This window comes from Ovis canadensis, chromosome 21 (assembly GCF_042477335.2).
Source record: "Ovis canadensis isolate MfBH-ARS-UI-01 breed Bighorn chromosome 21, ARS-UI_OviCan_v2, whole genome shotgun sequence".
Lineage (NCBI taxonomy): Eukaryota > Metazoa > Chordata > Mammalia > Artiodactyla > Bovidae > Ovis > Ovis canadensis.
In genome coordinates this window covers 66,294,721-66,311,384 of record NC_091265.1, presented here as the reverse complement: position 1 = coordinate 66,311,384, position 16,664 = coordinate 66,294,721, and the positions used below count along the sequence as shown (strand labels likewise).

The following is a 16,664-nucleotide window of genomic DNA, read 5'->3' as shown; positions in this document are numbered from 1 at the left end:
TACATGCGTGTACTCACACGCTGCTCACGCGTGCACACACGTGGAGGTCTGTAGGGAGGTGTGGAACTGCTCCCAGGAGTTATTTCTGAAGAGGGGGGTGGGGGGAGCTGAAGGCCTAAACTGAGACTCCCTTTTATACAGTTCTGCTGCTGCTGCTGCTGCTAAGTCGCTTCAGTCGTGTCCGACTCTGTGCGACCCCACAGACGGCAGCCCACCAGGCTCCCCCGTCCCTGGGATTCTCCAGCCAAGAACACTGGAGTGGGTTGCCATTTCTACGTTATTTAAATTCTCAGTAGCTTGAAACAGCAAAAACAAAAAAAAAAAGGCTGTTCTACATCCTACATCTGCGCCTCCCCCTTCCACCCCTTCCCCCTGGGTTTGGGGTTCTGGGTTCAGAGCCACGAGTTGGGGACAGTCTGGCTTTGCAGGTCCCATACCCCCCACCTCCTGGCCCCAGGAAGCCCCTCCACACCACCTCCCACTGGCCTGAATAAAGAGGCAGCCAGACGCACGGAGAAAACACCCATCTCAGGATTTATTACAACACGTTGTTTCCAAATACAAAAGAAGGGGACAGGACAGGGAGCAGAGAGCGGCCGCGATGGGGAAGGGGGCGTCAAGGAGGGGCGGGCAGGTGGGTGGGCAGCCCAGTCCAGAGGGACCAGGAGCCGGGCGGGCGGACCTGCCACCTCTCCTCCGCTGGACTTTCCAGCAAATAATAGGAGGGGGCCAGGTCCATTCTGGGGACCCCATGCCAGGCCACTGGGCTGGCAGGAGGGGGGAGGGCCCTGGGGCCCCACTCCACCCAACCCAGGGAGTGGGTGGGACTCACCAGGGAGGGGCTCTTGCTGGGCGCCTGGTGCCCCCAGCATGGGGACAGGCGTGGGCTGGGGGGCTGAGACAGGGACTTCTCCCGTCACGACTCACTTCAGCCAGTGTCTCAAGAGCAAAAGCCCCCATGTGCCCCGGGCCAGAAGCCACAGGGCACCAGCAGCCCTGGAGAAGGGTGGAGGGAGGGGAACGGGCCGTGGGACCTGCCCCCAGGGCTGTGGGGCTCAACCAGTAGCCCCCACCGCTGTCTCCTGGACAGCACAGGTGTGGGGCGCGGAGAGGGGACCAGTGCATCGTCCACACCCAGGGTCGCCTCAGAAACCCAACGCGATAGACAGACAGGAGGCAAATTTACATAATCAATAATAATAATAATAATTAACCAATAATAATAAATACTTAAACCTCTAATCCATAGATTGCAAATACAACAATGATAGCTTATTTTCTTGGGGGAACGGGGTGGGGACAGAGGGAACAGGAACAGAACTTTCTCTCAAAGGAGGTTTGACGGGACAGGAGCTGGGGTCAAAAGAAGAACAGACAGAATAACCAGCTGGAGGGCAGCTGGGGGCAGGCAACCCCCACCCACCTGCCCAAGCACTCAGTCCTGCCCAGGCCACCCCTCCGGCCAGGCCTTGGCCTCTTCCCAAGGTGACCAGCATCCACTCTTGGATGCTCCAGGACATCTGAAGGTCGAGGGACACCCACTCCTGCTGCCAAAAGCCTTGGGTGCCCCCTGACCCCAGATGGTGGGGGGTGAGGATAGCTGGGGCTTTTCTCCTGCCCTCACCCCTAGGCTGGCCCACCTGGGCCAAAAAGCTAACGGGGGTTGGGGACTGGCATGTCACCTTGAAGATACCAGGGAGACTTGGGAGGGGAGCGCTCCACAGGAGAGGGGTGTACGGGGTTTTTCTCCTCCGAGGGCCCTGTGGGGGCTGGCAGACATGGGGGACACCTCCAGCATCTGCTCACATGAGGGGCCTTTAGCTGGAGGGGGCTCTCCCAAGCGAAGGAAGGCCTCCACACTCCACCCCACCGCCACCCAGAGGCATGAGGCGCCTCCTCTGAGAGTCACCTCCACCCGCAGAACAAGACCCGGCATCTATCTGCCCTCTGACCAGGGGAGCCAGCACGGCTGGCCCAGCTATTCCCACTGCCCCCAGGGGCCAAGACCCCCTCTGCCAGCTCCCCACTTGGCAGCTGGTGCTGGAGGGGGTGCTCACAAAGTGGAGGAGAGGGTAGCAGCCTCCTCGGAACTGCTGGAGCTCGTGCAGCTGGACCCAGGCTCAGATGGGAGTGGGGGTGTTCCACCTCCACCCTGCCCTGGGGACTCACGTCTCCTCACACTCAGAGCCCCCTTCTCTACACTGCTACCCTCTTCCGGACCCCACCCTGGCCCCCCAACACCTGGCAGGCAACAGGCTGGGGGGATGGGTGGCAGGGACGCCCTCGGTGGCATGGAGCTGGCAGGGGGCTGTGAGCGCCTCCTGGGCCCCCCCCCGCCCCCCCGCCCCCCCCCCCCCCCCCCCCCGGCTCCGGGACACCCCCTCCCACCTATGGCTTTGGTGAGGAGCCGGGAGAGGAGCAGAGAAGGGAGGGGCAGGAGAGGACGCAGCGGGAGGGCAGGGGGGCTCTGCGGCTCAGTCTGCGGCAAAGGTTTTTTATCCTTTTTTCCCCTTTTCTTATGTAAAAAGTGCACGAAAGCTCAGCAGCCTCTTTACAAGGGTCAGCAGTGTTTCCTGGGGGAGGGGGCAGGGGAACCCCAGGCCTGGCACCCCAGCTTGCAACTGAAGGTGGCCTCATATTGCTTAGAAACGTGGGTTTCATTTTAAATACCAGACAGTAAAAATAGAGCTCCGAGGACCGCCCGCACTGTTGCCAAATCATTGCCAGAATGAACAGCTTAAATAAATAAAAAATTGAAATATTTACTTCTCGATAAAAATCGCAGTAAAACCATTTACCTTTCTTTGCATTATATATAATATATATTTATAGCGGGCCCAGCCGAGGGCAGCCAAGGGCTCGGGGCGCCGCGTCCCCGCGGAGAGGCCGCTCCGGCGGCGGTCAGGACACCTCGATGACCTCCACGCTGCCCGAGAAGCTGGCCTGCTTGCCCAGCGCGGCCAGCTCCTCGCCGCGCGCGCGCCCCTCCACCATGCCCTCCTCGAACTCCATTTGGCAGCTCCGGCGCTTAAACTGCGTCTCGGGAGCCGGCTCGTCGGGCCAGCCGGTCCTCGCGTCCCGGGCCTCGGGCCTCGCCGCCTCCCGCCGCCGCAGGTCGCCGCCGCCAGCGCCCGGCCCCCCGGCCCGGCCGAAGGGTGCGAACCGCGCGCCGCCCGCGCCCTGCGCGCCCTCGGGGCTGCAGCACCAAGGCCCGTCGGGTGAGGGCGTGCCCGGGGAGTCGAGCGGCGGCGCCCAGCCCCCGGGGCCGGCAGGCTGGCCAGGGCCGGGCAGCCCGGGTGCCGACAGGGCCGAGAGGCCGTGCCGCGGAGTCTGCCGGGTGGCGTCGCCGAAGTTCAGGCCGAGGCCGTGCGCCGGGGAGCGCGCCGGGGAGCCGGCTGGGGGCCGGGGCCGCCGGCGTAGCCGGGGGCGCGGCTCAGGCGCCACGTCCGGGCTGTCGGGGCTTGGGGAAGGCAGGCCCAACGTGCCCCCTGACGGGCTGTCCAGTTTGCAGAGCTTGGGAGCCTCCCCGGGGTCCGGGGGCCCGGGGTCGTCAGGTCGCCGGCTCGGGGTGTAGGCCGACTTTATGTCCAGCGAGAAGGAGCGCTTGAGGCGGTTGGTGTCCTGGAGGCGGTCGGAGGAGAGGTGCAGGCCGCGGAGGCCCTGCTGCAGCGCGCTGGTGGCCGGGGCGGGGCCGGGGGCCTCCGCACCCCCCGTCGGTGCAGCCTCCCTGGAGGCGGCGTTCGCGGCACTCTCTGAGGTAGGTGGTGGCGGCGGCGGCGGCAGTGGGGCGGCAGGGCCCGGCAGGGGCTCCGGGGTCCCGGGGTGGGACGCCCCGTCGCCTTGCAGGGCGGCCAGAAGCTTCAGGCTGCGCTCGTACTCCAGCAGCTGGCCCAGGAAATTGAAGTTGGGCGAGATGGACGGGCGCCGGTCCTTCACGAACCTGGGGGAGAGCCGCGGGATGCGGGCAGGGCTCCGGCCGGGCCAGGCAGCTCCCTAGGCTCGCTCCCGCCCCCAGTGCCCACCCGGGGGCACCTAGCCGCTGGGCAGACCCCGGTGGGCCAGGGCTGGCCTCAGGCCCCGTCCCTGGCCCAGAACTGTGGCTCCGCGGGCGAGCAGGTGGAGAGGGCGGGGCGAGCGGTGGAGGGGGCGGGGCGAGCGGTGGAGGGGGCGGGGCGAGCGGTGGAGGGGGCGGAGCGAGCGGTGGGGGCGGGGCTACCTGTAGGCGTCGTCCGAGGACATCCCCATGGTCTTCATGATGTAGGCGATGGCGATGGTGGCAGAGCGGGAGATGCCGGCCAGACAGTGGACGATGACTTGGCAGCTGGACAACTTGGCTTTATCTGGGGGCAGGGGTCCACGTGAGGGCTGGGGCCGCACAGCCCTTCCCTTCCCCCAGGTTTCTCCCGCCTTCTCCCGCCCCCGCCTTCCAGCCCTCCCCGGGCCTGGGCGAGAAGGTGCCGGCCACCTCACCGATGAACTCGATGGACTTGTCCAGCCAGGGCAGCAGCTTTTCACAGTAGTTGTCATTGATGGGAATGCGCAGGAAACGGCTCTCGCAGATGAAGTCGGGCTTGGGGCAGGAGTTGCTGGCGTTGAGGACGTAGCTTATTCCGTTTTGGGTCATCAGATCCTGGGAGGGTAGGGAACAGGGTGGAAGCGGGTGCCGCCGGCTGAAAACCGGGATGCCCTGAAGGCGTGGCCCGGCTCCTGGGGCCTTGGAATCTGGTTCCGGGAGCCGCCGCCTCCCCCCCACCCCGCCCCAATGCAGAGCGTGCAAGCCCCTCGCTAGGTGGAGGGGTGGGGGGCCGCTCCTGCAAGGCCCGCTCCCAGGAATTTTAAGGCTGCGCTGCCTGGGCGGTGGCTTTACCCTCTTTCCGCATCACCATTTTTAAAACACGGGGTTCTTTCAGGGCTGGCCAGGGGCCCAGTGACATCAGCAGTCTGGCATGTAGGCTGCAGAGCCAAAGGGGCAGGGAGCCGCCTCTCTGCCCAGCCCTGCCAGGCCCTGCCCCCGCCCTGCCCTGGTCCTGCCGGGACCTCTGGGGTCCTGTGAAGCCACAGGCAGGCTCATACCCAGGCACATCTGCCCCCACATCGGCGTACCCGCGCCACCCACCCCAGACCAGCCCAGGAGCGGCTCCAGCTCCGGCTGCACACACACCTTGTTCAGGACATCCTTCTGAGAGCCCAGGTAGAGGTGAGGCAGGATGCGGGTCAAGCCCACGCTGGGCGCAGGGAGGCAGGGCTGGGAGAGGCTCATGGGAAGCAGGGCAGCAGGCTTGCCTTCGCAGAGGCCGGGAAAGCAGGAGGAGAAGGTGGCAAATCCCCCTGCGGGCGGGTGGGAGCGACGTGTGTTGGGGGTGGGCCGGCTGGGGACGGAGGGCGGCCGCCCAGCCTCCCCCGGCACAGACCCCCAGCCCAGTCTGCCGGCAAGCCCCCAGCTGGAGCACCTGGTCTCCGTGCTGGTCCTGGAGAGCTCCAGGTTGTCACGCTCCTATCACCTGCCCCTAAGCCCACATCTCTCCTCACGCCAATCAGGGGCTGGCCTCCCTCAGGACGCTGCTGTGATGCCCATAAAAGTGGAGGCCGCACAAATGACCAGCCAGCACGCAGCACGTGCAGCACCCAGGCACGAGCGTGTTCAGAGGCCACAGGGGTCTTCGCGCTGTGGCGTGGGGCCAGGCTGGGCCTGCCCGCCTCTCCCCCAGGGCTGATGCAATCCCTCCAGTTGGCCGGGAGCCCCGGGCCAGGCTTGGATGCCAGGACAGAGAGGCAAGGGCTTCTGAGGGCCACTCCCCCCCTGCCCCGGGCATGACATCACTCTCTGGAGCTGGCACAGCACACAGGGGCATGTGCGCTCGGGTTACGGCTCCATTCCACCCAGCAGGGGACGATGGAGGAGCGGAGGCTGGGCTGAGAAAGCAGCGCCGGGGACCAGGGCACGCGGGCCACACGCTCTACACGTGGCCGGCGTGTGTCCGGCCTCCTTGCCCGCGCGTGTGCATTGGACCGCACGTGGGCAGAAGGAGCCCCTCCGCTGGTCAGGAAGGGGCTGCAGGGGACCCATGGGCACACATCTGACTCAGCGAGGGACCTCGGGCTTTGGCGTCCTGGTCCTGCCTGCCCCAAACACTGTGCTGAGGTCCACGGAAGTGGACAAGCAAACAGCCAGGCCACGGCCAACCGTGTCCCCAGGAGGCGGCAGAGGGGCGAGGCGGGGGCCCGCAGTCGCAGCTGGGGCCACACCTGGCTGATTCCTGAGGACAGAGATGCCTGGCGACCTTGCTCCTCACCCCTGACTCTGCTCAGTGAAACCAGAGTGCCTGCCTCGTGCACTCCCGGGGCCCCTAACCAAGGCTGGACTTTGGGGGACCACAACCTCCAGGCTAGGGGCATGGAGCTATCAGCCTTGCAGGGGAGCCTTGCTGGTTGGACAGGGAGAAGCAGGTGACGGGGGCACCAGCACTGCTCCTCAGGTCCCCTGAGGGGAGGCTGGCCGGGCCCCAGCTCACTGTGCAGAGCCAGGGGCCCCGGCTGCTGGGACTGGGGGCCAGTCCCCCCAGGGCAGGGGCGGGGCCTGCACAGTCTCTCTGAAGACCCTTCTCTGCCAGTCCCTTTCGTCTGCTTTCTCAGCAGCAAAGACAGGCAACTGTGTGGGGGTGGAGAATTCCACCAGGAACCCCCTCTTCCTAAGGAGAGCCTCTAGGAGGGGCAGAGATCTGCCAGCCTTTGCTGCAATTTCTGGAACCCCCAAGAACGCCCTCCAGGAACAGTCAGGCAGCTTGGAGTGCTCCCTATAGACTCCAGTCCTCCCATGATTTCCGGACACCCCAGGGCCTGGGAATGAGTGACATGGGAGGGCAGCATCCGTGCCAGCAGCCCTGGGCCGTCTGTCCCCCACTCCCCGGGGCACAGCCCTCTCAGGGCCTGGGGAGGTGTCCAGACCTCCTAAGGCTCTCCAGGGCACCCTCCTTCGGTAGGGTAACCGCGCCACCCCCCACCCCCCCTCCAACCATGCCTTGCAGGTCAGGGAAAAACGCCTGGCGTGTCCGGGAGGCACTCCAGGCCCCACCCGCCTCTCTCACTGCGTGCTCCAGTGCGGATGCGGCCCGGCCGGGATTGGGGGACACGCCCCGGAGCCCCCACTGCCCGCCGGAGTCCCCGGCTGGGGCTGCACCCGCCTTCGGCACAGGGGCCGCAAGCGCCGCAGTGGTCTCCGGCCGGTCCGAGAGTGGGTGGCGCGCAGGGGCATTTCGCGCGCCCCTTAAAGCGCCAGGCGCGCGTTCCCATCCCCGCCGGGCGTCATGGCGAGCAGCCGTACGGGAGGGGCGCGGCGTGGTCTGGGCACCAGCTCGGGCGGGACCCCGGCGCGCCCCACTTCCACCGCCCGCTCCCGCAAAGCGCCCCACCCTGGAGTTCCCTTCCCCCTGGCTGTGCCGCGCGTCTCCCTGGCGCCCCTCCGCACACCCACGGAGGGGTCTGTCCTTCCCGCGGGCGTCTGCCCAGCCCGCTGCGTGTGCCTAGCTCGCTGGGCCATGATGGCCTGCATCTAACCCCTCGGCCCTGCACTTCTCCAGGGTTCGGGTGGGCGCTGCCCCGAGCCTGGTCCCTCCTCACAGGGTCATGACTGCTCCCTGGCTTGCTCTTCAGAGAAACGGGGCAAACCCGCTCACCCTGGGGCAGGGCACCGCCAGGTTGCAGGGGACTTCCCACCCAGCTCACCCGGGTCAGACCAGCAGGGGCTCTGGCCAGCCCAGGGGTAAGGGGGGCGCTGCTCCGGGACCCTCTTCTCAAACGTCCGGGAGGGCCTCTGGTGTCACTTGTAGCAAGGGCACACACGCGCTTGTGTGTGGACACACACAGGGGCTCCCCGGGGGACTGCGGGCGGAGTGGGACACCTGTGACGCCCCCCTCCGCTCGGCCCACACAGCCCCAGGGCACATCAGCTGTGTCAGCTCTGCAGCTTCTGGCTCCCAGAGCTCACACACGCACGCACATACACACACTCACTCACACACACACCCCATCCACACACGGAGAGCACAGCACACGCTCCTGGGACCTGTCCTCTGAGGGGTCTGCCCGGAGCCCCGGCCCCCTCCAGGTGCAGGAGCAGTCTCACACGAGGGACGGCCTGGCGCCCCCACACCCATCAGGCTCAGCAGGGGCTCAGGGCGGGTGTCGGAATGAAGAGCAGCACCCTAGCAGCCGTGTGATGCTGGGGGTGATGCCGGTGTGGGCCCTCCCCCACCCCTCCGGCCGTAGCCCAGGGCACCCAGGCAGGGAGGCCACACATCCTGGGGGACAGGCCCTGGGCCACCTGGGGAGGGGGCTGGCCAGCCTGATCTGGGGGAATGGAAGCCCCATGGGGACCTCCGCTGGCCGGGCAGATAGCAGTGGCGATCAAGTAGGCAGTTGCTAGGCTCCCTGTGCCAGCTGGAGCATTCAGAGGACCCCGCCAGGGGGGGATCAATTCCCGCTCAGACTGGGGTTTCCCCAGGGTGGGGCCTATGCCTCCTCCCTCAGACCATGTGCGTGTGTGTGGGTGCGTGTGTGCACATGTGTGGGTGGCGGGGTAGCTTCCAAGGCACACCAGGTCTTTGCCCAGATCCCCCCATCTCCCCTGCCTCAGGCCTATGTCGGGGTTTCCCACTGTCCATGTCTCACCTGCTGGTGGTGGGCCTGGGCCCTTGCTGGAGAGGGGACCTGAAGTGTGGGGGCCAGAGGGAGGGGGTCGGTGGAGTCCCTGAGAACTCAGAGCTCCTGAGCTTCGCCCCCACTGGGCCCCCACTGCCCCAGCAGACGCTGGGCTCTGGGCTTAGAGAGGAGAGCAGAGGCCGATCCGGAATGTGGCCCTTTGGACAGCGCCCCCCGCCCTGTCCCCGCCCTGCCACCAGCCGGGGAGAGAGGTCTCAGGAAGGCACCTGTGAGGATGGCCACGCTGTCAAAGCAGCCGTCAAGCTTGCTGAGCAGGATGGACAGGAAGCTGTCTGCAGCCAGCACGCTGGCGTCCCGGGTGCTCTGGTCGTAGACCACCACGTCCTGAGGCTCCGTGGCCTCCATCTGGGCAAAGGGCAGAGGTCAGGGGGGCCAGGCGCCCGCCAGTCGCCACATCCCCTGCCGCCTCCGCTGCGGCTTGTCAGGCGGTGGAAAGGGGGGGCCTGTCCCTGTGGTGCCCCGAAGGCAGGGAGGGCAGCGGCCAGCTGCAGTGAACACCTGGACAGCTGTGAACATGCAGCCACAGGGCAGCCCCCCAGAGCAGGGAGCGTCAGGGGACACACCCCCCCGAGGCAGCCATGCTCCCACGTACAGTTAACAGACACCGGGGGCCGGCCCCTGCAGAAGAGACGCAGGGCAGGCGTGAGTTCCCAGGGGGCGCACGCGGGCGCCCTGACCTCCAGGGCGCAGGGAGGCCTGGCTGGCTCCCAGGGAGGCCGAGGGCCCCAGGAGGCACATGTCAGGGATTCTGAAGGCTGGGTGGGGGAACCTCTGGGTCTGGGGTCTCCTTCCGTCCCTGGCCAGTGATGGGGCCTCCGGGGGCTGCAGCAGCCCCTCCTTGCCCCCAGCCATCCCAATGGCAGCAGTGGGAAGCTGGTGCCCACTGGCCTCCCCCCTCCGCTGCCGGCCAGGGGTCCAGATGTGAGCCACTGGGCTCGGAGCAGCTGGTGGCCCGCCCCCAGCTCGCTCACCCCTTAAGCCCACTGAGCTGCCAGCCCTGGGCCGATGATGTCACTGGCAGCCAATGGGAAAGCATTCTGGCCCAGCGCTTGCTGGGGGTTAGTCATCGCCGGATTCCCCTCACTGGAGGCCGCAGGGGACTCCCGTCTGGCTCCTCTCACATCCCAGCTCTGCCCCAAGCAGGGCCGGTGACCAAGACCCATCCCTGAGCCTCTGGTCTGGCTGGCGAGCCAAATCTCCCCCATGAGGGCTCCCCGGGTCACAGTCCAATGTGGGCTCGATGCCCCTGGGCAGCAGAAACAACTGTTGGCTGCAGGTGACCAGAGATGGTCTTGCAGGCCTCAGAGAGAGTTCCTGGTCCTCAGGATTCCAGTGGGGAATACCGGGGGCTGGATGCCCCTGTGCCTGTGTCAGCCCCCCAGCCGCCCGTCTGGTCCTCTTCTGAGTCCTCAGGGCGGTCAGAGTGGGCCTAGCCGCCCCCCTCGCTGCCTGTCTCTCTCCCGTGTCCCCCATCCCCATCCATGGTCTGTGCACAGCCACGCCACATGACTGGGCCCTTCATGGAGGCCTCTGTGTGGGGCCGAGTGGCGACCTGGTGGGCTCAGTGGCTCTGTGGGGAGGGCAGGAAGCCTGTAGGAGGGTGTTGAGTCTGTCGGTGGAGGGTCACTCTGGGAGGAGGGCTCTTGTAGTCCTAAGGTGGACAAGGGCGCTGCCTGCCAATGGCTTGGAATCTGACCCCGAGGCGCACAGGGCAGCTTCAAGGGCAGAAAAAGGGAAGGCTGCCCCAGCCCTGGTTCCCGGGGGAGCCAGAGAGACGGGCGGGCCGCGTACCTGGCTGCGGGCGGCAGGCTGGATCAGCTCAGCGATGGTCACCTTGCCCTGCTGTAGCCGCCGCTTCACCAGCTTCGAGCAGCAGATGTTGACGGAGCTGAGCACGTGCCAGCTGTTGTACTCCACGAAGGAGCGGCTGTCGATGACCAGCGGCCCCCCGGGCCCGCCCCGCAGCAGGCTGGCCAGCCTCTTGGCGTCCATCACCTTCCGTGGGAGCCGGTCCCCGGCCATGGCGCGGCAGTGGGCAGTGGGGAGGGGCGACCCCGGGAGTGGGCAGGGGCAGCTCCAATGGCCTGGACGTGGCCTAGGGTTTGGAGTGCCCAGGCATGGTGCCAGACCTGTGGGGAGAGGCGGATGGTCAGTGGTGCCGCTGGCCCCTGGGCCTCGGACGGGCTGGCGAGGGGACTGGCCCAAGGGCAGCAGCGGGTCTGGGGCTGACACGTGCCCGTGGGGAGGGCTCTCGCTCCCTCTGGCTCCTTCATGGAGGTTGGGCTCCCTAAGCCCGCTGCTCTCCTGCTGGGGTCTGTGATGCTGGGAAGGGTGCTCGGGAGGGGGCCAGTCCTGTTTGAGCCCTCCAGGTCACAGCGCCAGCCTCTCAGCAGGACGTGGCAAGGTGAGTGGGGACCGCAGCAGGCAGGGCCGCGGGACTCAGGCAGGACGAGGCCCAAGGGTCCCTCCCCGGGCCTAGGACCCCCAGACGCTCACCCTCCCAGAGCACCCCCTTCTGTCCCCGCATCGCCTGTCCTGTCTTGGGGACGCAGGTCTCTCCCCGCCCGCCCCTTTCTGGACGGCGTGGCCTGCTGGCTCCATAAGCCGATCATCTGGATGGGGTGGAGGGCGGGCCGCTGACCGGGCCGGGAGCTCCGTGTCCCAGTTCTGTGGGCCAGGGTTCAGGCACATGGGGGGCCAGCCTCCTCCTCCTCCTGCAGGGCTGGGTCACACACTTACGGAATGGGGGAGACAGTACGACGGGCACCACAGACAGCAGTGCCCTGGGGTCTAGGAGGCCCCTTTGGGGGCCTGGTGGGTGCAAGGATTGCAGTGCGGTGGGGAGCACCCAAGGATAGTGGTCAGCGGTTAGTGTGGGTGACTGTGTGTAGGACCCTTGGGCTCAGGGGTGCCTGGAGGGAGTAGGAGGTGGGTGGGACGTGAGGCTCTGGAGTCTGGGCGGAAGCCCCCTCTGATTTGGTGCCAAGCCTCTGCCACCTGCCAGGACTGGCCTTTCTCAAAGCCCCCCCACCCAGGCCTCACAGTGCCCAGGGAGGCATGCATCTTCAGGATGACGAGTTTGCTCGAAAGCTGGGGAAACTGAGGCTCGGGGGAGGGGTGGAATCAACCCAAGGTCACATCAAGGACACTGGACAGAACCGGGCCCATGGCAGCCCTGTTCACCCGGGGTCTTGCCTCTGCCAGCTTGGGGGCGGGGAGGCTGAGAGAAGGACTCCCCCACAGAGCCAGCGAGGGAACTCCCTGGGTAAGCCCCCAGCCGGCAGCCACAGAGGGTGCTGGGGTGCAGCGCTTGGGGACGCACCTCACCTTTCAGTCAGCACTGATGGCCCTGGGGACAGCGGCCACCGTCTCTGCGCCAGCCCCTGGGGTGAGCTCCCAGGCTGCCGAGCAGGTTCCAGGGGTCACAGAGGAGCAGGTGCGAGGCAGGTGGGGACTGGCCCGCCTGGCATGGGGAGCCCAGGGCTGGGCCACTGGAGCTGGTGCAAGGGAGGCCCTGGACAGTGCTGGGCCTCGGGTTCCTGCCCACAGATGCTGCCCCTCAGGCGCTCGGGCGCCCTGACGGTGGGGGCAGGGCTTGGGTGCAGACAGGACCCTGCCCTCCCCAGGGCCACAGCAAGACAGTGGGTCTGCCTGCTGAGGGGCCCGGCCTGCTCCGAGGCCTCTGTCTGTGTGCCCAGGGGTCCCCAACTTGACTCCTGGTCGAGTGGTTTTGAGAGGCTTTTTGGAGTCTGACTGACTCCGGTCAAGGCTGGGACAGGCCCCGCCTCCAGGCCCCCCCTCCCCCCACCCGACCCACCTGGGCAGAACCTCCTACCAGGGGGTGAGGGATCTGCGTCCAGTCCAGAGGCCCAGGACCCCGACAAGGAGGCTGTCGTGGGGTGGGGACAGCACGGGCAGAGCATCCTCCCGTGGGTTAGGGTTAGGGTTAGGGGCAAGGTGGGGGAGGAGGCCTTTGCTGCCCCCGCGGCCAGCCTGCTGGCCCCTGCTCTCCAGTCCTTACATGGCCGGAGGGGCGTGAAGGGGTGCCCACTGCACGGAGGGGAAAGGAGGCTGGCAGGGGGCAGGGAGGCGAGGGCGGAGACCCACAGAGGAGGGGGTGCCAGGGCTGGAGGGGTGGACGGCTGGCTTGTGGACCCACCTGGTACCTGGTCCCCACCCCCGGCTCCTGAGGAGCCTCCAGCTTGGCCTATTAACCGCTGTAGTATTGTTATTCGCAGCTGAGGGGGACTCATCAGCAAGTTGGCACCTCCGTTGTTGCCATGGCAACAGCAGGGGTGCCAGGCAACCGCTGCTCCTGCGGCAGCAGGCGGAGCTGCAGAGCCAGGTCCTTTCCTCGCCGCTCCCCGCACCCGCCCTCAGGTGCCCAGCAGCTGGGTGGGACCACCCCAGCCCAGCCCGCCCCTGCCGCCCCACCAGGTCCTAGCCCTCCGGTCACCTCCCACATGCACCGGCTCACTCTCCCATCCTGGGGAGCCCTGTCCTTTCTGGGCGGGACCCCCTGCATCGTGCTGGCCCCCCGGGCGGGCACCTGGCCCCCAGGCCTTCCTTGGGCAGACCTTTCACCTCCCCAGCTGCGACACTCAGACCAGGGCGAAAAGCCGGGCAGAGCAGGGAGGGGCGGAGATGCTGCAGTAGGCCAGGCGGGCGCAGAGGAAACGGATGTGGAAGGGGCTTGGGCCTCCCAGCTTCTAAGGACCCCCTGCAGGCTCAGCCGAGACCCCTCCCCTGGGCAGGGAGCACCCAGAGCCTAGGTCAGCTGGGAGCCTGGGTCAGCCCCACCAGAGAGCAGCGGCCGAGGAGACAGCGGGTCCCAGGCCAGAAGCAGGAGGAGCCCAGGCCAGGAGCAGGAGGAGCCCCATCCCTCCCCTCCTGCCGCTGGGCCAGGCCTGGGAGGCCACAGGCTCCGCCTCCCTGCTTTTCTGGGGGAGGCCGGGTACACGGCGCCGCCTGGCCCTCATGTGAAATGCAGGCTGGACACAGCCCTTTGCACACTGGCCACACTCATGGCACGGTACTTACCCCGTTCCCACAACCCATCCCAGCCCTGTGTGCCATGATTCATGCGGTCGCTGCACGGATGTGTCCTCACCGTCTGCACGCGAGTGCCCGAGATCCCAGCACGCCCCAGCCCCAGATGCAGCCACAGCCTCTCCTCACTGGTTCCCATGGCCTCCAAGAGGGACATCTGTGTCCCTCAGCATGTGGACGACCAGAAAACTCCCAACTAGGGGCATCCTCACCACGGCACTTCGTGCTCAGCATCGGGGGAACGCGGGACCCCCAGAGACAGGCGGACAGAGACCGAGGCCACCACTCAGCGTGGCTCTGGCCTGGCGGAGCCCGGTCACAAAGGCAGGCCTCAGGCAGAGCTGACGGCGGACAGACCCTGGGTGCTGGGTGTCTGGCTCACTCTGACCCTGGGCAGGCTTGGAGGCGGAAGCCAGGAGAGAGGCTGGCAGGGGGTGGCCTCTCACGGGCAGGGCCCCACGTGCTCACCAGGCTTGCTCTCTGCACTGCCCCCCCAGCTCTCTGAGATGATTGGTACAGGACCCAAGCTGCGTCCACTCTGTCCTGACTGCTCTTGGCAAGGCCAGGCAGAGCCAGCCTGACCTGGGGAGGCTACGGACTTGGGAGACAGTGGGGTGGGGCTCTACCCTCAGTGCCCAGGAGTTGGGGCTGAACTGGGACCGAGGGCTTGGCACAAGGGTCCTCAGGGACGCAGGCTCAGAACGCACCAGTCTTGGCCTCCTCTGCTCCTGCCTGGCTGGTTTTAGCCCCGCTGATCTGCAGGACTTCTACTGGGCACCCCTCCCCCATGCTACCTGCCTGGGCTGGCACCTACCAGTCACCGTCTGAGGGTTCAGGCAGAGGGGGCCTGTGTGGTCTGACGGTCACAGCCCGAGCCTCATCACTCTTGCTGTGGGCTCACCCCTTCCTCTCCTCTCCCTGGGAGCTGCACATCTAGGAGACAGGCAGACGACCTCCGCTTCCTCCACCCCCGGCCTACGGCCCCCAGAGCTCTCTGTCTGGTTGCAGCTTCTGGGCCTCAAGGTCAGCCTCAGCCTAGAGGAGAGGTGATGCTGGGAAGGGTCCTGGTGCATAAAGGGGCTTCAAACATCTTTCTGCATCTCTGTGCCTAAAACCTGCCCTTTCCAGAGGCAGCCTCTGGGACCCAGGAAGCTTCCGGAGGGCAGCAGGGGACTAGAACCTGCCTAGCAACTCCCCCAGGGCCCTAGGCTGACTACAGCAGGAGGTATTTCAGTTAGACTTCAGGACGAACTCCCAGTCCCTGGTCACATGACCTGGCCATCTTTGGCAGATGCTTATCAACCATCTGAGTAGCAAGTGCCAGGGACACCTAGCCTCCTGGGGCAGGACAGGGGTGCTGGATGCCACCCGCGTTTCCTGGGCTGCTGTGAGCAAGAAGGACTCGGGGAGACGCTGGGAACGGCCAGTCCCTCAGACCTCCACAGACCCCCAGGAGCAGAGGGCACAAGGCAGGAAGAACCCCCTCCCCTTCACTAAGCTGCGCAAGAAAACTGCAGACCGCACACTGCACGCACCGCCTTTCTCCCTCATCCTACGGAGGCCACCCACCCCCACCCCATCACTGCGTGCCCAGGCCCCAACGCTCCCCCTTGCAAAGTCAGTACATTTTTTGCAGCAGGAAATTAGAAGGTAAATTCTCCCAGAAGGGATGACCTCGTGCGGACTGGGCCCATTTCTGCCCCTTCCCCTCCAGGCCAGACTGTTACATACCCTTTACCCCAAGGTGGGTGCACAGGCTGAAGGAGGCTGGTTGCACTCAGCCTGGCAGTGCCAGCCCCTCCCCCAGCACCCGCCGCGTCTGCAGCAGGCTGGCGGCTGGCCTTTATTCCGCAGAGGCCAGCTGAGCTCCCTGAGGTGGGGGTGCCCATCGCAGCCTCGCAAGACAGGGGAGAAGGCCAGACAGGGAGCGAACCTCTCCTGAGGCTGCCACCCGCCAAACGCCCTACGGCCCAGGCCGCCGCATCTCCGCGCCCGGCCCTGGCAAGGACGATCCTTTTCAATCCTGGTCCCTGTGGGGGTGCTTTTCGGGGGGCACATGGGGCTCGGATAGATCCATGCTCGATCTTAATGGTTGTCCTCGTCCTTAATTCATGCCCCTCCCCCACCAAAATAAGAAAGAATCGCGCGTAGAAAGGCGGCGAATCGGTGGCCGGGTGTGTGCCGGGCCGGGGTCCGCGGGGCGCCGCGGGAGGCGGGGGAAGGACTTCTCGGTCGGGTCCGCGGCGCTCCTGAGGGCCGGTGGGGGCCGCTCATCTTCAGGCCATCTCCTCCTCCCCGTGCCCGCCCCACGCAGCCCCCCGAGCGCTCCCGATGCAGCGCCCACCCGGCCGAGTCGGGCGCTCGGGCAGCGCGCCGGTGAGCCCCCAGCCCCCCGGCGCCCCGCACGTACCCCCAGCCTCCCCGGCGCCTCGCGCGTCGCCCCCAGGCCTCCGGCGCCCCGCGCGCCCCCCCATCCCACCCCGCCGGCGCCCCGCGCGCCCCCCCAGCCCCGCCGGCGCCCCGCGCGCCCCCCAGCCCCGCCGGCGCCCCGCTCACCTCGCTCTCGCTCGCCTCAGGGCGGCACCCGGGACCCGCGCTGCGCTCAGCGCGCCCGCTCCGCCGCGCAGCCCATGGGCCCGGCGGGGGCCCGCGCAGCCGGGGCCGGGGAAGCGCGCGGGTCGCCGCCGTCGCCGCCGCCGCGGGGAGCGCTCGCACGGGCCCGAGCGCGCGCACTGCGGGCGGGCACGCGCGCATCCCACCCCGCGGCTCGGCGGGCGCGGCCGGGGCTGCTCCGGCTCGGGCTCGGGCTCCGGGTCCGGCGTCCGGCGGGGCGGGGGGGCGGGGGCCGCGGAGCCGGCTTGGCCGCCGCGCTCGGCCGCGAGTGACAGGCCCGGGGC

The 16,664-nt window shown here is 67.3% G+C and overlaps 1 protein-coding gene across 1 annotated transcript; it reads right to left on the bottom strand.

The window, feature by feature from the left end:
• Positions 1–513: 513 nt before the first annotated feature.
• Positions 514–16,664, bottom strand: DUSP8 (dual specificity phosphatase 8). Its single transcript, XM_069565818.1, has 7 exons — positions 16,324–16,664; positions 10,510–10,847; positions 8,925–9,063; positions 5,162–5,328; positions 4,471–4,630; positions 4,217–4,340; positions 514–3,940 (listed from the first exon to the last, which is right to left on the bottom strand). Exons 2-7 carry the CDS (start codon positions 10,738–10,740, stop codon positions 2,902–2,904), a joined length of 1,860 nt encoding a protein of 619 aa, XP_069421919.1. The 5' UTR covers positions 10,741–10,847; positions 16,324–16,664; the 3' UTR covers positions 514–2,901.